Source organism: Brachionichthys hirsutus, chromosome 11 (assembly GCF_040956055.1).
Source record: "Brachionichthys hirsutus isolate HB-005 chromosome 11, CSIRO-AGI_Bhir_v1, whole genome shotgun sequence".
Taxonomy (NCBI): domain Eukaryota; kingdom Metazoa; phylum Chordata; class Actinopteri; order Lophiiformes; family Brachionichthyidae; genus Brachionichthys; species Brachionichthys hirsutus.
In genome coordinates this window covers 11906391-11928614 of record NC_090907.1, presented here as the reverse complement: position 1 = coordinate 11928614, position 22224 = coordinate 11906391, and the positions used below count along the sequence as shown (strand labels likewise).

The 22224-nt window shown below is 45.9% G+C and overlaps 2 protein-coding genes across 2 annotated transcripts in view; one reads left to right on the top strand and one right to left on the bottom strand.

Moving 5' to 3' along the window:
• Nucleotides 1–797, bottom strand: part of nf1a (neurofibromin 1a) — a 48301-nt gene extending 47504 nt beyond the window's left edge. The window contains exon 1 of the mRNA XM_068745307.1: nt 597–797. Within this exon, the coding sequence (XP_068601408.1) occupies nt 597–656 (60 nt within the window). The 5' untranslated portion in view covers nt 657–797. The remainder of the gene's footprint in view (nt 1–596) is intronic.
• Nucleotides 798–10035: 9238 nt separating this feature from the next.
• Nucleotides 10036–22186, top strand: si:ch211-235m3.5 (BICD family-like cargo adapter 1). Its single transcript, XM_068745604.1, is given in 9 exon segments — nt 10036–10323; nt 11369–11584; nt 16251–16370; nt 16749–16895; nt 17361–17543; nt 18336–18500; nt 19626–19738; nt 20043–20163; nt 21407–22186. Coding segments are annotated over 9 exon segments (1596 nt in total). The 3' UTR covers nt 21650–22186.
• The last annotated feature ends 38 nt before the right edge of the window (nt 22187–22224 follow it).

Genomic DNA, 22224 nt, shown 5'->3' with positions numbered 1-22224 from the left:
ATAAAACTAGAAATGCTAATGCTGCTATATAAAGCTAATGCCAGCGGAAGTGCAAGTTCATTCAGGAAAAGCTGCAGCTCCACTATCTGTTCCCACCGGTCCTATCTAGAGGAGAACCCCGACAGAGGTTCTAACACGGCGGGGGGGCTCTCCTCACGTTACGGGCTTCGTCTGCTCGTAGAAACGCGGAGCGTTGACCCAGTCACACCTTAGTTGTTTACATTAGGTAGCGGGGCCTGCTAATGTTAGCTAGCTTAGCAGGCACCAAAGGAAACCGCAAGCAGAGGGAATTCAATTAGCAACATAGACGCCGACCAGCAGCAGCAAACGTCCCCCCCCCCCCGTCCCCCCATCCCGGCAGCTTCTTTTACGGGGGAATAGTCCGAGCCCGGGTCCGAGGCGAACACGGGCTCCCTGCTAATTGGTAAGTGCCGACGAACACCCAGCCGGGACACATTGAGCCGAGGACAGGCTCCTACTGCAGGAAGACACAACTCTCCTGCGTGTCAAAGGAGGCCTAAAGGATGAAAGAAGACCGGCAGGAAGCCCCCCCCCAAAGCTCGCGTACACGCCTCCACCGGATCAGCCCATCTTACCTGCTCATCAAATCTAGTAATCACGGCCTGGACCCATTCCACTGGTTTGTGCGCCGCCATGGCCGGGCGGGGGGGACGCCGCAACGCTCCGCTGGTGAATCCAAGGTGTGCGGATCGAACGGACGGCCTTATTTATGCATGAAAACCTGTCCCGAGTCGATGGGAAAGCACGAGCGGGGCGAGTATTGTTCGCTTTCTGTAGAATTCACCATGCCACCGCCATGACACACCACCGGAAGTCTTTTTCAGAGAAATTTATGAGAGGTGTTTGAGACCAGGGTTAAGTTTCCGGAGTGGAGGAGACCACATCCTGGTCTGGACTTCAAAGTAACCGCTGTTGACGAAATAATGAATATAAAATGCGCAACAGAAATAAGGAAAACATTTAATTTTCAAAAAAAGAAAACTCGACATTAAATATTTATGTCAAGGTTTATGTGGTATTTTTGTATCATACCCCGTGTATACGTTCAGGATTAGTTTTTTTTTTTTACATTGCAGCTTCTAAAAATTACAATAAAAGTTCAAATATTCTGATTCACAGTAAAATCCACACGTAGTACTTTATTAGTTCTTCTTCTCAAGCAACTAGGTTTTTAGTTTTGAGGTTTCTTTTATTGTTTTATTTTGAAATAAGATTTCCTTACTTCCGCAACTAAGTAGGGTATTTGTCAATTTTTGAGAAGCGCATGCGTGAACTACGATCAGGCCTATAAAGACTCTCATCAGCAGACAAGTGAACCATTTATTAAAATTGGTGCCTAATTTCCGCAAATGTGATCAAGTATTCTCAATAATTCAATCTAGAAATGTATTGAAATAATGACTGATGATGATGATGAATATATTTCTTAGTTAGAGTACAAGTACAGTCACACAGTAGCATGTATTACAGTACAAGTACAGTCAAACAGTAGAATGTATTACAGTACAAATACAGTCATACATCCTGTCTAAGAGGAGCATTTTCTAAAAAGCCCTTGCGGTCTTGTTTCCGTTGATGATGATGATGATGAATATATTTATTAGATAGAATGTTAGAGTACAAGTACAGTCACACAGTAACATGTATTACAGTACAAATAACGTCAAACATCCGGTCTAAGAGGAGCATTTTCTAAAAAGCCCTTGCGGTCTTGTTTCCGTTGAAAGTCCTTCGTACATAAATCATCGACATTTAACAATACGAATAAAATTAAAAATAAAACCAATATTAAATTACTCAATTCATGCAATTTATGCAACATAACTGGGATACTCAAATTCAGTAAGTATTTCAAAATAATGACTAAAATGTATGGTAAAAGTGCAGCAGCATGGACACAGTTAACAGTGATAATAGTTATAAAAAAAGGAAACTGCAAATAGTATTCACTACAAAAATATATACGTATAAACAGCTGTTGACTTTAACTGAATTAAAAATACTAGAGACAGGAAATATGGTTAATATTTGCCTTTTACCCATATTTGCTTGCATTTTCAATTTGAGTGGCTATTTGCATTTTGTGATAAAATGTATGTAAATGAGAAGGTCCCCGGGGGGACAGTGAGGTTACAAGGAATAGACGTAAAGAAGGTGGAGGACTTCAGGTACCTCGGGTCAACAGTGCAGAGAGATGGAGAGAATGTGGAAAGGAGGTGAAGAATCGTCTGCAGGCAGGCTGGAACGGGGGGAGGAAAGTATCAGGTGTGCTCTGTGATAGGACGAAGGGACAGGTCTACAAGACAGTGGTGAGGACAGCCGTGATGGACGGCTTAGAGACAGTGGTGAGGACAGCCATGATGGACGGCTTAGAGACAGTGGTGAGGACAGCCATGATGGACGGCTTAGAGACAGTGTCTCTGAGGAAAAGACAGGAGGCGGAGCTAGAAGTGGAGGAAATGAAGATGCTGAGGTTCTCCTTGGGAGTGACCAGGTTGGACAGGATTAAAAATGAGACAATAAGAGGGACAGTGAAGGTCAGACGTTTTGGAGACAAGGTCAGAGAGGACATATTTCGATGGTTTTCACCTACTGCTGCTGTGATGTTGGCTTGAGGAGTCTTGAGGGGTCTGCTGATCAACAGGACGTACTCTGGGCGTAGATCTGGCAGCACTTTGGTTACTAATTTGGTTTTTGGTAACATTTGTGTTGCGTTTTATGTTGTGTTATTTGCCTACCCATTTGTTCTGCTGAAAAACGACATTATGAAATAAAAAGGCCATCGTGGAAAAGGGCGTTATGAAATAAAAATTGACTTTGTAAAACAAAAGTTTTTTATGGTATAAAAGCTTGGAAAATAAATAAAAAGTCATTATTTGAAAAAGTTTAACGTCATTAAAATAATCATTATGAAATATTTAATTATAATAACATAATAATTAGATATTAAAGAAGAGTAAATAGATATTTCATAATAATATTACCTTATTTTACATATTATATAGTTGTCTGTTATTTATCAAAATGGTATTTATTTGTTTAATTATGAATCTTTTGGGCTTCCATACCTCAGGGGATTCTTCCTAGCAGGGCTTTGTAAGCCGAGAGCCAATTATAGTTTAAACTTTATTTGCACTACTGACTATTCTTCACAATATCGTGCAATAGAATGTGTTTTTTGTTGTGCTGTTGACATTGTTATATTTATATTTTTGTTACAATGCACGCTTTCTTTGTTATTTCACACTCGTGACTTTATAATGAAACAATTGTGGTCATTGAATAATTGTTTTATTCTTTTTATACGGTTAATTTTGTCTCTCTTGTTGTAGTTGGTTAATAAAAAAAATGTATTGCCTAAAATATTCGTGCTGTTTTACCTGCATGAAGCCTGGAACGGGTGGAGGAAAGTATCAGGTGTGCTCTGTGATAGGAAAGTGTCATCGAGGATGAAGGGAAAGGTCGACAGCCACGATTAATCATAATCAACTAACTCAAAGCAATAAATATTTATTTATTTCGAGCAGATTTGTGGCCAAAGAAAAACAAATAAAATAGATTATAAAGAAGAAGAAAAGCCGTACAGCCCATAATAGACAAACAATTAGGCCTATATGATGCTCAAAATGGAGTGGGGAGAAGTAAAACTTATTGAACCCCACCCCAATCAAAAATCACTAAATTATTCAAGGATCGGGACGATACTAGCCCTGTATTTACTTGGTATCGGATCGATACCAACATTTCTAGTCCCTCCCAACTACAATGGGAGCCTATCAGTTTGTGAAAAACAAGCCCAAATGCAATGACAGCCAATCAATGTCCACTTCCGGATGTCACTATCTATTCCCACCGCCATGGGGCCGCCATCTTGGTCCGGTCACCCGCTCCACTCAGTGTAATCTGATTGGAAGGCGCAGTGAAGTGTCAGCGCATTTAATCGATCGTGACTGGCTGAATACTAAACTGATATTAAAAGTCATTAACTTTGATGCTTCTGACTGCAGCTGTTGCATCTTCAGGGACTCAACAGCAACACTGCTGGAGAAAATGAGAGATTGTTTGATTGTTTGTGTGGTAAAAAAATAAATATTAACAGGATTTAAGATTCTTCTAAATACAGTAACTCCAAACATCGTCACAGGTAAAACCACTAATCTACGCCGAATATAGAATTTATTGTGGAGCAAATAAAAGCAGAATGAGATTCCTTAACGCGACCGAAGCTCAGTGAGTTTAGATCGTACGCCATAACCTGTTTTACGTCGAGTTACGTGTCTGCTGGTAATGTCATGCAAAGAAATACAGATTTAGGTGCATGAAGCAATAACACCACCAGTCCCAAAGATTTTTAAAAATACAAAAATCATTTATTTAACTGACATACAGTCCGCTAATGAACAAAGGCACCGATGAGTGACTCAAAAGGTCAATAACTTAACGGAAACAAGAAAGCTTTCATATTTGTATATACTTAAGATACTTTAGTATTGCTTCCAGGCGCTCTCACAGGACGGGATGAAACCCAATCCTTCCGGTTTTTCCAGAACACTTTCCCATAGATATCGCTGATGCACGTGGGCGTGCGAACTGTCCAGAGAGCGGCGCACGTCTGATTGCATCGACTAAAGATCAATAGAAAAGCACTGAGTAAATATGCATCAATCAACATCTCACGACTTTGACAATCTGCATCCTTTGGTATGCAAGAGACGACATGACTCCGGGTGAGGGAGGATTAAACGGACGGTCGTCGTTCATCTGAAGGCACGTTTGACTTCCCCTTTCCGTAGCTTAACGAAGACGCACGTTGAAGGTGGCGTCCGTTTGAGACCGATGGCGTCGCATGAAAGGGGATCGTCCTTTGGTTTCGCCATTTGTCGGTCAACATGACCATCTACTCGACGGCGTCGGGCCTGGTGGCCACGTAGACGAAGACGATGATGAGCAGCACCACGGCAGCCAGCGTCGGCAGCACGACGGTGGCCACCTGCTGCCGGGCTTCCTGCATGGCGTGCTTACGCTCCTTCTTGTCCTTGGAAGTTTCCTTTTTGGCTTTCCCTTTGAGCTGCCTCATGATGTCTCCACCACTTTCTGCTCTCCGTCTTCACTCTGCTCACTGGAACCTGGCAGAAACACAAACGAGACCAGAATGTCAGGCTGCGTGATCCTGGAGGAATCGCACGTTTAGCTATTCAGCTAATCCAAGAACCCCAATGCCAGCAAATTAAGTTCTATCAAACAAGATTCCCCTCGTACGTTAGGAAGGGACCATGACAACGGTGATAAAAAAAAAAAAAAAGATATGTTAACATTTGTTTTGTAAAAAAAAAAAACACAAACAGTTGTTGATAGAGGCAACAATCAAAACAATACAGGAAAGCAGGAAGAAGAAGAATAGACCTAGAGGACAGGTGAGAATACGATCTGGGTGTCTCGACATCAGGGGTCCCCAAACGTTTTCCTGTGGGGGCCACATAACTCTTCCCTTCTCTGATGGGGGGCCGGGGTCAGTTTGTACAGGAACAGTGTGACGATGGCAGGGGGGCCTAAACATTTATTGTGTTCCAGACAGACACCAAATAACCCTTTCTTCACAGAAAAAAAGAGTCTGGAAATAAATAACACTATTAATAAAATAAATAATAACTAAATAACCCTTTCCGGGTTCGTCACAGAAGAAAAGTCAATGGAACATTAACTTTCTGGTCGTGTGATCATCATTAAAATTGTCCCAAATGAAAGGAAGAATGCTTTTCTTTAGAATATTAATATATTCTTCACTATCAATATTATTTTCAGGAAACAAAAGATTGATTAATGGCCCCTCTTAAATGCACCGAATACCATTATTGATCCCCCACCAATGTTTAGGGCCCCCCTGCCATCGTCACACTGTTCCTGTACAAACTGACCCCGGCCCTCCATCAGAGAAGAGAAGAGAAGCGTTATGTGGCCCCCACAGGAAAACGTTTGGGGGCCCCTGATGTAAACAGTATGTTCAAGGATTACTCAAGCAGCATTGATCTATGCTCAATAACAATTTTAGAACCCCGATCAAACGTAAGTTGACGTGATCAGAGACTTTCGCTTTTCTTTTTTCCTCTCGGGGACAAAAGTGTTTGTGTTCATTCTGGTTTTATGTTTTGTGAGTTTGGAAGCCAAAACAGCCAAAAACAGAAATCTTCTCTCCCTCCTACCCGATTTGCTGTTCCCGAGGAGCGTCGTGGCCCGGCCGCCGTGCAACGTGTGAAGTTAGCCCCGCGGCGTAGCAGCAGCGCAGACCGCTGACGCGGAACTCCGAGCCCGGTCCCGTATCGGGTGGCTCCGAGAACTGCCCCGGCTTAGCTTCAACGGGAGCGGGGAAACGCAGCGAGACGCGACGCCGACTAAAACGCGGAGGTAGCTTCGGGACGGAGCCGCTGAAGCTCGGCGCGGAAGTCGCTCTGCCCCGCCGGGTTCTTCGCTGCTCCACTCTTGACTCTTCCCCCCCCCGTCACAGACGTCAAGTTTATTCCGGAACAAAGTACAGTTAGTTCAGTCCGCTGTTCGGAAGAAGCCTGACGTGGCGGACGGGGGGGGGGGGGGCACGGTGGATAATGTTCACGAGCTTAGCTTGCTGGCTAACTTCCGGACATGCCCTCCAAAATAAAACGCCATCAAAGACGCGCAGCCTTGATGACGTCATTGTCATGTTTGTAGAATAAATCCATGATATCTGGCAAGAAAACGGAATAATTATTAATCACGCGTCACTAGAATATGTACAGGAATGGTGCATAGTAAAAGTATTTCTTCTTTGCCAATGATATCCACTGCTCCACGTGTGTTTCAGGCTCAAAGACGTCCTGTGTGTTATTTTTGTTACTGGATTATTCTTAGTTGGAGAAATACGAGTTGATGCATGGAAAAGGCTTCATATATCAGTTTACTTGTGTCTGTATGCAGGTTAATGATGAGTATATTCCATATATATAGCAGGGGTGTGTGCAATATTAAGAAAAACTACATCTTTATATATTTTCTGTAATCTTTTTGCATGATGGTCATTTGACTGTCTTTCATCCTTCTGAATGTGTCTATAAAACATTTATATTGTATTACTTCACACTCTATTATAGGACCAGTTCTGAACATGCGCTTTCATTTGCTTGGAGTCACACTTAATACTTATTTGGGCACTAAACAATACGCCCTAAATTAATGTAACTTCTACACATAGAAACATGTTCTATGTGTTGAATAGATTAACAGGATTTATGGTGTCTTTCTGCAGTCTGGACAATGTGCGCCGGTGTTTCCTCCTGTACAGGATTCTTAGTTTGTGTGTAAAATCCCCCCCCCCCCACACACACACACACACACAGAGAGTATTCAGTTGAGTTATTTTAAATGCAGCACTTTTAGGGAATCATAATTTAACCTGCAGGGTCTTCAGCTGCTTTTCACGGGAAATATGAGCCCTGGTAGGGTCTCCCTTTTTTGTCCCCTACATTGTACATGTTATGTGTCTTTAATTTATTGTTATTCTGCATCAATTGAGTAATTTATTAAATGAGAACAGTCTCAACCTTTTGAACACCTTTGTCCTTGCCTCTTTGAATGGTCCACGACAAGCACCTCACAAATACTGATTGTGGCGACCCCTCCCGGGACGAGCCGAAAGCTCCTCAGGTGTCTTAGGTTTCCGACCTCGACCCCTGCATCTCGCATCCAGGTTGGCCTCCTAGTCTTAGAGATGGCTGATCGCTGGGTGACGTCCATCCAACCGGCCCTCTAGTGTTGGTCCTTGGGTCCTGCGGGAGGGATAGTGGAGATTTGCTCCTCGCTTCACCGGCCTCTTAGCTTCGGTGCCTGGAACCGAGCGTACGCCCTGGATGGGGCAAGAGATCAGGACATTTATTTTTCTCTTGGCTGTAAGTCTTCATTTTTCTTCTCTCTCCCGAGTGTTACACGTGAGCGCCTTGCTATTGATCATATCTTATCTTTTCTCTCTTTCTATCTTATAAATGCCATCTTTGATCATTTCAACCCGATTTCCTCTAAAAAAAAGATGATTAGTTCCCTATTAGTTTTGCATGCAATGGAAAGATGAACATAAAGGGACTAATTAAGGTTCAATCAACACGAATATGAGCCAATGTTGTGCAGGACCTTTAACACTCGGTCTACCAGAATTCTGCAACTACTATGACCATAGCAGTCATTTTGACTGCTTGGACATTATTTGTATATAATCTGGATTACTGTTATCACGATCTAAGAAAAAATAGGTGGAATAGGTAAAAAACATCAGGACACTGAATGAAAACTATAATGATCGAGCGTTTTATTTATTTAATTCACACAACATAACGTCTCTGCAATGACGCACGCCAACTCCAACTGCATCAATTGAAATAAATACAAATGCATCCTGCTTTCAGAAGAGGTTTGTGTCGTCATTTGACCTTAACATTGATAATTATTAACTATTATGAACATTTACAACAGGTTTGTGTCATCATTTGACCTTTAACAATGCTAATTATTAACTATTATGAACATTCTAAAATGCTGTGAGGGGGCGGGGCCAGCCAGCTGAAGACACTCTGCTGTTGCGATGCCAATTTGCTTTGCCTATGGATCACAAACACTCACAGTGAACACAGGTAACCTGCCCCCCCCCATGTGCAGCTCACACGCACCACCTTGTGACATTTGACACAAGTGTCCCTTTTCCTTACAGTTTCTTCGCTCTTGGCTCTGACTCCTCTTCTCCAGCTTCTGCTGCTCCAGCCGGGGCTCTCGGGGCTTTTTCTGTCATGTGTCCGGAGCGAAGTTCATTTGCGAGTTGCGTTATGAAGTTCCTTCATGACATCATCTCATTGGTGCATTTCTTGAACGGGATCGAAGCATTTGCGGCAGCCAGGTCAAGACTATTATAAAACGCCGCTAATGGCCGTCTTCGTGGTGCTTTCACTGAGTATTTCCTCGCCATTTGATCAAGCTTGGTTCTGCTGTAGTATAACGGTCTCCGGCTGTGTGGACAGTGCTTAGAATGGGGATATTTGCCTTGGTTTGCGTTGATAGACTGTTAGAGTTTCACATTTCATCTCCTCTGTAGTGCAGAAATGTGCACCAAAAAGCTGAAAATTATGCTGTTTTGTTTTTGTAAATTATTTGGAGGCCCCCTGCAATACCTAAATAAAGGCTAAGAAACTCACAATATCACATGAAACTAGCACAGGCTTACATTACACAAATATAGCCTGATAATAATGATGATAATGAGTCCTCATGTAGTCCTCACCCTGAAAATTGTGGAATTCGATGTTTCCATTTGTCTTTTTTTTGCTCGGGGGCATCTCTAAAATGATTCCTGAATCACTCAGAGCTAATTAAAGCTTCTTCCAAACACCAAGAGACATGACTCTCTGAACCTGCTCCTCCATCAGAGTCTTCCTCACCAAGGCTCTGAAGCGAGGCTAAAGCCTCCATAACAAAGAGTGACATTCTGACACGTCCTGTAAAAAGCATGCAGTCAATCTGACTGCTATGGTCGTTCGAGGTAATGATAAAACAATGTTCTAATAATATATACACACATTTAGGAAAAGTCAGGATCTATTGGTACATAGGTTCTTTTGTTTAAACCAAGTTATGACGTTAAATTTTGAAAGCAGTCAAAATGACTGCCTTCTATTTTTTAAATCATTTCTTTAGCTCCTCTGTCTACCCTTGAAGAGAACAAAGGATGAAACCTCTAACTTTATTTTTGATATTTAGTGAGACGAAGATCAAACGGGCCGTTCCGTGTTTTGCGGCCACTCTGATTTCCAGGTGAGGTTATTGGCGGTGGCGTCATGGTAACAGTCGCTCAGGTGACTGAAGGGAACCCCCCCCCCCACCCCCACCCCCCCTGGAGACGATGAGCTGCTGCTGTCGGAGAGCGCTGCGTCTATTAACGGACAGCTCCGTACGCGCACACACACGCGTAATACTTGTTTCGGGTACTTGAATCGGCTCTCGGTTATGGATCGACTGGACGCCTGGAGCTTCAAGTCCGACGACATGGAGCTGGTGGAGGATTTCTACTTCGGCCACGCAGCAGAGGAAACTGCAGCTGGTGATCGGGACCCCCCCGGCGGACTTCTGGCTGCTCTGAAACAAAAGCAGGAAGAGGTTCTTCTGGCAGCCCAGTTGGGAAATGCGCTGCTCCTGGAGAACCGTCAGCTGATAGATCAGAGCGCGGAGCTCCGCGAACATTACGCAGACAAGCTGGAGGTAAGGCAAAAAGCCGGGCTTTGAACGCAACGCAGCGCCCAAAAGATGCGTTCAAAGACGCATTACCTATTTAATTATTATAAATGATTTATAGAAAATGTAATCAGAGACGAGACGCAGTAAGATTAAAAGGAGAGACAAAGTATGTGTCAAGAGTTTCTCATTCATAAATGTGACGATGCGGCGCTGATGTGTGATTATTGGTTATTGATTCTTCACATAATGAATTAAATTCACGTGAACGCGGTGGGAAAGCAACATGAACAACACGCCCGTCCTTCCCTTCGCTGTGAACCCAGCATGGCAACCTGTTGCTGCAGAATCTGTGCAGTTCACTTCTACGCGGACAACATTTATTTAATCCGATCAGAGTTCGGAGTAAAATTATGATCGGATGCTCTAAAAATTCTAAAAATATTGATCCGACTAGGAGTTGCGTGTTCATGCATCACACTTTCGATCGGAGAAAAATGTTTTGACATGCGCAATTTATACCAAATATACCGGAAATAGTAGAAGAAGAAGTCGTAGCGATTTCCGTTGTAAACAAAACATGGCTCCGCCCCTTTCTGCTTGAAACGTCAGCGTTATTTCGTGCGTTTTCCCCGTTTTCTCTGTTACTTTCCTCCTTTAATATATCTGGCAACATGTTTGTCTCAGATATTGACCAGTTCTGTCTTTCGCTCGCTCTTCTTCAGCTAGTTTCCAGGAATAACAGAAGCGCGTTTAGCTGACGTCACAGACATGCGCAGTAAGGACGGTGTTTTCATGCGCCCTGATACATCAATCGGTATAAACCACCCCCTCTCGATCGGGATAGAATCTTGATCGGATTGATCTTGATCGGGTCAGACTAATCCGATTTGTGTGTGTACATGAAGCATTTTTATTCCGATCAGGCTTTTAATCCGATTAAATGTGTCCATGTAAACGCGCCTGGTTATTTAGTGACGATCCTCATCGATAGTCTCAGGCGTGATGCTTGTCCCTCAAACCAATTATTGTGAAGTCATGCTGCCATTTGGGTCTCGTTAATGCCGGGTCGGGGTTGACCCGAGTCTGTTCGCCCCCCCCTGCGCAGGAGCTGGAGCAGGGCAGGCATGAGCTGCGGCTGAAGCTGGAGGGTTGCCAGTCAAAGTGGGAGAGCCAGGCGGGGGACCTGGAGAGGGACGCGAGGGACCTGAGGGCCCGGGTGGAGCGACTCACCCGGGCCCTCGGCGAGGCAGAGAGGGACAAGCGGCGAACCCAGCTGGAGCACAGCGAGTTTACCCAGAGACTCCGGGAGCAGCTCAGCACGGTGAGTCCCAACGCATGGATGGATGAACGGATGAATGGATGAATGTCTGCATCGCATGTCCTACAGCGCTGCGAGTTGTTGTCTCCAGGCAGACAATCAGAGCTGGCGTGGGACAGACTGTGTGGAACGTTAAAGTCGAGGCCTGATTCTAGATTCAGGACAGAAGGAGGGAAATGTTGCGGAATTCTTTTATGAGTTTCTGTCATTTTTAAAAACCCTTTTTATGACATTTCATAGCCATCAATCTGCTACTACTGGACTTTCTTCTTGTCCCATGACGGGTCGCCACAGCCAATCAACTTTCTCCACTTCACCCTGTCCCTTGCGTTGTCCTCCCCAACACCAGCGCCCGTCTTCCTCCTCTTCTTCATCTCTGTCTTTGACCCACGGCCGGTCCCTTATGTCGCTCTTATTTATGGTGATTTACACGCTCAATTTGGCACATTTTTACGCCGGTTGCCATTCCTGAAGCAGCCAAATCTGCATTTATCCAGCCTTGAGACCGGCTCAAGGGAGAAACTGGCAATGCTACGTTAGCTCCTGCTAACCGCACTACCCAATGCGGCTGCATCGTTTCATAGCTGTCAATCAATTATCATTATATTCATTCATTCATTCATTTTCCAACCGCTTATCGGGTCGCGGGCCAAGCTGGAGCCAATCCCAGCAGTCAATGGGCGAGAGGCGGAGTACACCCTGGACAAGTCGCCAGTTCATTGCAGGGCAACACAGAGACAGACAATCAGCCACACACACACACACACTCACACCTACGGGTAATTTAGCGTCACCAATCAGCCTAGGCTGCAGGTGTTGAGAAGCCGGAGAACCCGGAGAGAACCCACGCAGACACGGGGAGAACATGCAGACTCCTCACAGAAAGGCCACAAGTCGGATTCGAACCCGCGACCTCCTTGCTGTGAGGGCCGCCTACTATCATTATATAAAAAAAGAAGTGCTTGCATGGCATAAGAGCATATAAGTGTTAACAGCTGACTCAAACCCGCTATCAGACTGTTCAGGACGGCGTGTCTCGTAGGAAAGTCAAAGCGGTGACATCATTCTACGGCCTCTTATCAGTTCAGCCGGTTTGATCGGAAATGTTTCACTAAGCACGGCGGCGGTGACACGTTTCGCTACTCACGAGTAACGCTACCTCTGTGTTGGCTCAGAATGGATTCGAAGTTATAAGCGAATCCAGACAATGCCCCCCCCCCGAGTCAAGGTCCAACGTAATAAGGAACTCTGTCTGTGGGCCCGGCTGAAGGGATCGCTGACTCTCTAGGAAGGAGTCCAGGAAAAGGTCCATTTAGATTGTTTGGGCTGGTTCAGGAGAAGGAAGCGGGGGGGGGGGCTTTTCGTTTCTCCTGCCGGACATCAGACCGTGGACGATGTGTGGTTGTAAAAGACTCAGAGAGCAAAACGTGATGGCGAAAGAGTGTGAAGAAGCTCCATGTCTGACGTAGAGAGGGGCAGGATCGCCTCTCTGCCAGCCGCGGTGAGTACGCCTGTAGTACTTGTAGTACGCCTGTAGTACTTGTCGTACGCCTGTAGTACTTGTCGTACGCCGTGTGTTTGTACCGGCACTCCCTCCGTTGTGACTGGAACAGGGAATTGTTCCGTGTCCTGACTGGGCTTCAGTGAGACGGGATTTTTGCGGTGTCACCTAAAGATGACGTCTTTAGGCGTCTTGATTTGTCTGAGCCACAGTAGAAAATCATCATATAATACTTGAAGCCGGGCCCGGAGGCATGCCAGTAGTTCTGAAACCAGTAAACGTACACACGTCTGTGTATCGTCCCTGCTGTGGGAAGCAGAAATGACTTCTTGTCCTTTGAGGATTCTGAGACTTCTTCTAATCATGAGGGGGCGAGATATATGTCTTCCATTGCGAGAGTGCAAGCAGAGCATTACAGGAATCCGGGGGGGGGGGCAACCTGATGAAGAGGAAGATTCCATCGTGATCAACAGCGACGGCAGGACACGCCCCCCCAACCTGAGCGGAAAGGCTGACTGTGATTCTCCGTCCTGGTGCTTTGCAGGAAATGGCTGCGTTTAAAAACAATGTTCACGTGGGCCGGATTATCACGCGGCTCGGCGCTGACGGATCAGCCAGTCGCAGGAGAGCAAGTGATGTCACTCGTCACAGGAAGTGGAGAGTGATGTCATCGTTTGGTTTTCTGTTTACGTTTACAAAGGTGATTATTTCAGCAAATGAGGCACAATACAGAACACTTCCAGTCTAATCCTCTCTATCTGCTTAGTATATATACATATATATATATGTATAGATTAAAGTCTCTTCTTTCAACAGGAAGAGAAAGTGTGTTACTGTCATTTTTCGTTTTGGACTTATTGGCCGTTGAAAGGGAGGCGGATTTCAATGTCAGGGTTGGCGGTGAATGTTTGGGTTCAACCGTCTTTAGACGTGGACGGCGCTCAAAGAGTTAAATCTCTGAAGAGCCTGCAGGGTGTGGGCACTGACATGAAGAAAAAAAGACATTAAGACATTTTTTTGCTCGTTTAGTTTGACTCTTGTGTAAGAAAAGTTTCCACATCAGTTTAGAAATCGGCATAAACACATTTAACGGATGATAAATTCCAGACTGAATGGAGGCTGGTTTAGGATCAGTGTCAAGTTTAATTTCATTGAACCTTTTAGCAGTCCTGACTCTCGTTTACGTCGACGCCGCCGTCGGGCAGCGACGTTGAATTTCTTTCCCCTTACCGAGTAAATTTGCATGTGAGTAAATTGAATGCGGATTTGAAGCCTCCATGAAGTAGTAAATGGGAAAATCCCGATTGTTCTTTTGGTTTTGTTTTGTATCCGGAGGGATATCCTGATCGCTCTCAAAATATGACGGAACCCAAGTTCAACCAAGACCCATTTCTCTCTCTCTCTCTCTCTCCTAACGTTTAAATGTAATTTCCTCATCTGAAAGGAGTCCAGACGTTTGATCCGACGTATTATTTACCTGCTTAAAACTATTTGATGAGGATTTTCCCGTTTTCTGTTTCCCTCCATTTCGCAGAGCATTATTTGAATTTCTGTGACAAATCCCTCGCTGTAGATTTCCGTTATAGTAAAGGAGTGGGGGGGGGGGGGGGGGGGGGTCTGAATTGACCTTTGCACCCTCTAACAGCATCACTAACTCCCATACAGAAAGAGAAAGACAATATCGACAGGGGAGAGATATCAATCTTTCATTTGTTGCCCCTCGTACCCAAACATCCCACCATCCCCCCCCCCGGGGGGGGGGGGGGCATCTTTTCTCTGGGTTCCCTGAGGGCTTTGGCTGTGGCTTGGGTAGCCAGCTGTTAGATACCTCAATGTCTGGACTGGTGGTGGCTTGAGGCTGGGGGGGGGGGGGGGGGTCAGCTTTGTGTCGCCTCCAAATGGGGCGTCCAGCTTCCACTCCTGTTTTTGGGGATTCTCAGTGGGACGCTGCCTCCTTTGTGGAGGGGGCCCATGGTGTCGATTATTTGGCGGTAATGATGCCGCTCAGAGGAAAACACGCCGGACCGATTGTTGTGTGTCTGCATGCTCGGCTTTGTTACTGTCCATCAGAGCCTGCTTTACTCTTGTCTCTCACACACACACACACACACACTTCCCACTCCTTTTCGCCCCCCGCGCCTGCCTCACTTCCGCTGCACACTCCTTTGAACACGCACACACAAGCTGCTCTGCTTCCCCAACACAAAGTTTAGGGTTGACCTTCTGCCTCACTGTTGTCTAACGTGGCACGATGATGTCACAGACCAAGATTCCCCCCCCCTCGCCCATCTGCCACAGAGGCCGGGCTTTCATCTCGTATTATGTGCTCGTGATAGGACCTGACAGGGGCCTGCCGAACTGCTGAGATGGGGGGCAGGATTGAGCCTCAGAATGAGCACAGGAGAGCACAAAAGAGCCACGAGTTTTGAGTTCTTATTTTCAAAATCATTATTTGTTTGAGAGTTAAGCTTTAAAAGGGACATATTAAGAAAAACGTACATTTCCCATGTTTCTACACTATTATGGTGATTTTGGGTCCTTATCAAACCCAAAAGATCTAAATAAACCATCCAGTCAATCCTTCGTAGTTTGGGTCGGTCTGTAATCACCTCCTGAAACACGTCTGGGAGAAATCACACCCCTTCTGATGTCAGGAGGGGCAAATGTGCACATGCGTGCGTGTGCATCCCTCCGGTGCGAGACGCTACCTCAGAGCACGGAGTTAGCTCCGCCCCTCTCAGACTGCTGGAAGAGCGGTTTGAAGATGGACGGATGATTCATGTAACCCAACAAAAGATGCTAGTGCATTGGTGTATGGTGGACTGAGCACTTTATTGTCCTGATGCTTGATCAAATACCTTTTTGGTTCATTGTGTGTTTTTCTGAATGCTATCAAGCTTTCTGCAAACAAACAAACAAACAAAAAAAATATCGACCCACGGGTACAAATAAAGTAATCTTGAAATGTATAAATAAATCTCTGCTCTTTATGGCTCCAAGAGGTCAAAAATTCTACTGGGTACTTTTTTTTAAATGAGGGGTTAAGAGAAAAGGCTGATCACAAATTACACCCGAAGAGTATTTCACAACGCCCTTAGAATAAACTGATGATCTCATTCTGAATCTCGCCTGTGTTCTTTCTGATGTGTATTTTCTGTGTGTGTGTAGGCGATGGAGGTGGGGAAAGCCATGTCCACTGAGCTGCAGGCTCTGAAACAGGAGCCCCAGCAAAAAGGAGGACACAATAAGCAGCAGGTTGAGGAGCTGATCAGTGCCACGAGGGAGCAGGTAACAAGCGTGCAAAAAAAATAAATAGCAACAGCGGGTTAACTTCCTCGCCTGTGTTCAGTTCCAATTCATAAAGAATGTGCAACACGGAATGAGATATTATACTGCAACACTGAAAAACGGGTAACAGAAGAAGCGAAATATATTCGGAGGCCATTGCAAATGCAACGCACATTAACAAAAACAAAAAAATGTTTACGTCTTTTTATGATGACAGAATTTATATTTAGCATCGCAGAACTCCTTGGGATAATTATTAGTCCTCTCAGAGTCGTAAGAGGCAGAATGCTAGTTAATTAATAAAAGCTTCCCAACACAAATACCCAAACAAAGCTGATAATGATGTGAGAGAGAAGAATATTGTTGCTTGTCTTTCAGGTGCTGCATCTTAAACGGACGAAACGGCTGCAGGATGAGCAGCTGGAGAATGTGCGTCGAGAAAACGGGGAGCTTAGGAGCAACGTAGCGGCTTTGAACGCACGCCTTGCTCTGCGTGATGGACTCGGCCAGCAGCACAGCCAGCAGGTGTGTCGAAAAAAAAAACATGTCAAATACCTGGCAACACAGAATGGCTTCCGTAACGAGGGTTTTACTGCTGCCGGCCTGGCGACCTGGGTTCCGGTCGCCTTCCCGCTCATCACCGTCACTCGTAGCCATTCTGGATTCCACTCATGCACCTTTTAGTTTCATGGGGGGGGGACCGGCGGCTGGAATGTGGCACGTCAGGATGCCTCTCATTCTGGATGTTTTCAACTCAAGTGTCTCATCAGAGCCTTTTTTTTTTTTTACAGCACATATACCCCCACATGAAATCCTTTCTGATTGATCTTATTGAATACGAATGGCTGTTTGTGATCCTGTGATGAAAAGGCAGTCTGTCTACTCTAGGGTGGACCTGATAGCAGCAGGGATAGCCTCCAGCTGCCCCCCCCCCCCCAACCCCACAAGAGGATTAATAATGCCTAATAATGCGTCTCCCTGTGTCTCCAGCTCGCCGAGGCGAGGATGGAGGTGGAGGCCGCGAGGAGTCGCTCGCGGGACCTGCAGCACCAGGTGGAAGAGCTGCAGGAAGAGTTGTCTCTGCAGGAAACCCGGAGCTGCGGGGGGGCCTCTTTGCTGTCTGAGCTGGAGGATAGCCTGGAGAAGGCCGAGCTGGGGGCCGGTCAAGAAGAGGTACCGAAACAGCACAACCGACGTGGAGTCCGACGACAGCGTTCTAAAAGCAGCAGTATTGTAACCAGAGTCTAATCACGCCCCCCCCCCCCTTCACAGTCGAATGGCATTTTTCAGACACAGATGCGTTTAGGGGTAATTGTTTTCCGGTGACGACTGGCCAGCGAGGCAAAGACATGCACAGTGAGATAACGCAGGATTGGCACCGGAGAACGATCAGCCAGGCGTTGCGTTTAAAGGAAACACGAGCTAACGGTGCCTTTCTGAGAGGGACACGCCGGCCGGACACGTTGTGCATGTTCTCCTCACCGGCGACCCGATGTGAGGACACGCCGTGGAGGAAGATAGCAACGTGCTGATTGTCATGGAGAAGAAACCGTAAAGAGAATCGTCACGCTCCAGGTTTCTATCGTTATTGTTTCGTTCCGACAGGATGCTCCGGCGTGGAGCTGCTCTCGTGAGTCGCTCCTTGCGTTTCCTGTTCGTCAAGGCCGCACCGCAGGGGCAGCGTCTTTGTTTCCCAGCTTTCAGTATATTTGTACGCCTCTGTCATGTATTATGGAATGAGTTACATTTATGGTATTTGAAGATGAACCCTGAAGATATATTCCAGCCGTCGTGACCTCGCCTTGTGTTATATTTGGAACAGGGAAGTGAAGGGAATGAGATAATAGATGATGATGTAATTCAAAATGTGACTCTGAAGCGTGTCCCCCCCCCCGGAGCTAAACCAATCACGCTGTGAGATGAGCCTAAAAACGAATTTGCCTCCTCTCTACCTGTTTTACGTAGATGAAGCGAGAAGTGGGCTGCATCCTCCAGTTGCTGCTCCCCCTGACCCGGGAGCTGAGCAGCTCAGCGAGGACGGGGGTTGCGGACCAACAGGACGGCCTGCAGGCAATGCTGCATCAGCTGAAGGGTGTAGCCCGAACCCTGGCACAGCCATCCGGCCCTCAGGTGAGCGGCCGTCACCGAAATATGCAGAGGAGGCGGGCGGGAATCTGTGCAGCATTGTCTCCGGCGCGGATGTGTCATCGATAGCCGGCGTGCTTGATGATGCGCAGCTATTTGCGTCAAATGAACCCCTACAATTGCCCAGGTGTGTGTCTCGTGTGTGTGTGTGTGTGTGTGTGTCCTATTGGAGTCAGTGGCAGGCATTTATCACTGTAACTAAATACTCCCGCCCATCCCCAGAGCGCCGGGGCAAATGGGCCAAAGGAACTGTGGAAGCCTCTGTGAAATGCAGACACCTGATCCCTTTGTTCCCGTCTCTGTCCCGGGAGCTCGGGTCGAGGTTTTGTTAACGGGATGGGTGATCGGTGTGGGAATCTGAGTGCAGCACGAGGAGCCGAGAGGTCAGGTAGCGTAGCAACGAGCTAGCGCGCCTGCCAGGGGAAGAGCCGCATCTGGAGAGGCCCGTTGCCCGTCTGAAGCCGGCTGATTCAGAGCGGATGTGCTGCTGTCACTCTCAGCCATCATATGTTATATATTTAGATCATTTATACCGTTTATATTTGTTCTATAAATGATTTTAAATTGGTTTTAAAAATCATTGCAAAATGACTTTAATCAAATAAGTTGGAGAATTGCTTTGATTTCCTCTTAGGCTGCTGCCCCCGCGACCCGACCCCAGATAAGCGGTTTGGAGATGGATGCATGATTCAAAGCATTTTTATTCCGTCCTGAGTTTATTTGCGGATCACCGCGCCGTGTGTGTGTGTGTGTGTGTGTGTAGAGGCACTCTTCCCTTGATCACGCTTTGCACTTCCAGCTCTCCCTCTGTCTCTTGCATGAGTCGAAGAAGAGCAGAGTGGATAAAGTTTACTTTTTGTGGTAATGTTTTCCGGTGAAAATTGGCAAAGAGGTTTTATTGTGTGCTAAAAACGTCCCTCACGGTTACCATGGTAGCGTGCATGCGCGCGTGCTCGCTATGAATGTATGTCCAAATGTCCAAATGAATGTCCAAATATCCTCAAATACTCATTTCAAAATTGACATTTTATTACCATGTTCCAATCACAAACTTAAGGTGGGGGGGTCGAATGGTACTAAGATGTAAATATTTATGTCTTCCACCCACAGAAAGTCAAATTGCAGCAGGAAAATGCCGATTTGAGACGCAAGCTGGAGAGCAGCGAGGAGCGGGATGAAGCCCTCCAGCGAGCAATCAGAGACAGAGATGAAGCCTTCGCCAAGTGAGAAGCTCTTTAAAAAAGAAACACACGACACATCAGAGGTTTTTGCATTTGATTCACAAAACCAGCGATTCTTCACATTGATGTAGAACAACTGTGCAGATTTGTGTTCCAAATATCCTCCAAGTGCTGCTAAATGACTGTTGGATCGATCCGAGTGTTCCACGTTCACACCGACAGAGCCGCGATCCCTCGCCGCCTTGCTTTCAGAACGCCACGCCTCGCCTCTCCAGGAATGACCGTTTTAATGCCTGTGATGTAACTGAAAACATTTTTTTATTTTATTTTTGCTGAACAATGGTAGGAAAAACCTGATGGAGGGTGAGTTGGTGCGAAGCAGAAATGAGATGATGTCCCTGAACAACCAGCTATTGGAAGCCATCCAACGTAAACTGGAGCTGTCGCAGGAGCTGGAAGCCTGGCAGGTGAGGCTCCTTTCTGCAGCGTGATGTTTGAGTATGTTCCTCACGGCGATGTCCTAAATGAGGAAGAGGAACGGATGCATCGTTCAGCCACGGCGGTCTGATGAGACGTAAACGAGTCCTTCTGCTGATTGGCCGTGATGCCGAGCTGAGCCGTCTGCCAGCGTCCTCGTGTGGATTGACTTATGTAATAGATCACATGCATCCGATGGACGTAAAAGCTCACCTGTGGTCACGAGACGGAAAGAACAAGGTCGCGGGTACAAGCGGCCGAAATGAGCTTCCTCCGTAGGGAGACAGTCTGAGACAGCCTCAGAGCGCGGAGTAGCTCCGCTCCTCTTAGGCTGCTGCCCCCGAGGCCCGACCCTGGAAAAGCGGCTTGATGATGGATGGATGATTCAAAGCATTTTTATTCCGTCCAGAGATTATTGCCGTCATCACGCCGTGTGTGTGTGTGTGTGTGTGTGTGTGTGTAGAGACACTCTTCCCTTGATCGCGCACCGCACATCGACGCTCTCCCTCTGTCTCCTGCATGAGTCGATGAAGAAGAGCAGAGTGGATAAAGTTTATTTTTCATGGTAATGTTCCGGTGAAAATTGGCAAAATATTTTTATTGTGTGCTAAAAACGTCCCTCACGGTTACCATGGTAGCGTGTATGCGCGTTGCTCGCTCTGAACGTACTTTTGCTTCCGGGTTTAGAGCGTTTCTGGCGGAGCGGTTTGAGACAGAAATGAGGGACGCTGTCCTGCAGCATCTGTTTGATATTTTGATCAAAGACTGGGACAGTGTTTGGGAACTGCATTAACTTGTGGAGAACGGGTTTAATATGGGACCTTTAAAATCTAACCTCTGATTCATTTCCCATAGAAGTATTGATTTTAGTGAATTACATTTGAAATCAAACTATTTTTTTGGGATTGAGTTATAATCATCTATGATGCTGAAATAAATCAAAGCCGTTCCACTGACACGCCCCTTTGGTTTTCTTATACACATTCACATAGAAGCTGGCATCAACGGCAGCGTCTAAAGCAGCTCCTTGTTTTCATATGAAAATAGGAAACAGTTGGATGAAGGTCACGCTGTGTCCGATCAGACAAATTCGTTTTACCTTTAAGTCATGAATCTGGCTTTGAAAGGCGCTATAGACGCAGCGTTCCTGTTGCTGCATGCGAGACGCCAGGCTGACGACTTGCTCTTCATACTTTTTGCTTGTTTTTCGCTTCCTCGCCGCCGTTTACGCAGGATGACATCCAGATCATCATCAACCAGCAGCTCAGGACCCAGCAGCAGTCTGAACTCCCTCCAAAGAAGTCGACGCCCAACAGGATGGCTTTTCTCCGCCGGCAAAGCAGGACGGCCTCCGCCACCTGGACACAACACCCGTCCTCCTCCTCCACCTGGAGTTCAGAGGCGAATCAGGACAGAAGCCCGTCCCTCTGGAGGGACTGGCTAAGACGTGGGAAAGGGGCGCAGTACGGCAAATAACGGACAGGGAGTGCTGAGAAGAGCGTTTACCTGGAGGATGGAGGAGGTGCAGCTCCCTCAACATCATCCGTGCTGAAACGAAGACACGAAACGAAACGATGGCCAGCAGAGCCACTTCGGACAAGGGCTTTTTATCAAATGGAAACTTAGACATTTCAAATAGAAGCTGAGCCATTCTGAAATCTAAACTGTGACAAACAGAATTACACTGAAATGTTTGCTCGAGACTGTAAATATTGTGCTCGATTTTGTAATGTGTCGGCAAGTTGTGAGACATGGAGGTCTGCATTTCCGAGACTTTCTTTGGCGTACGTTACAAATGTAGAACAGCGGAGACTATTTGGTCAGGTTATTTAAAAGTTCAGATCAAAGAAAGTAAAGTATAGTCGGGAATTAAACATTTAAACAGCTTATCTGTGTTTGTACTGTCAACTTTTCTCCAAAACTAAATGTGTACACATTTTAATTTTGTAAAGAACAATTTAAATGTTTTCACATTCACTTGTTCAATTGTTTTTTTTAATTGTGTTTTGGTTAAAAAACAAATACGCTCACTCGAATAAGAACTTTTGATT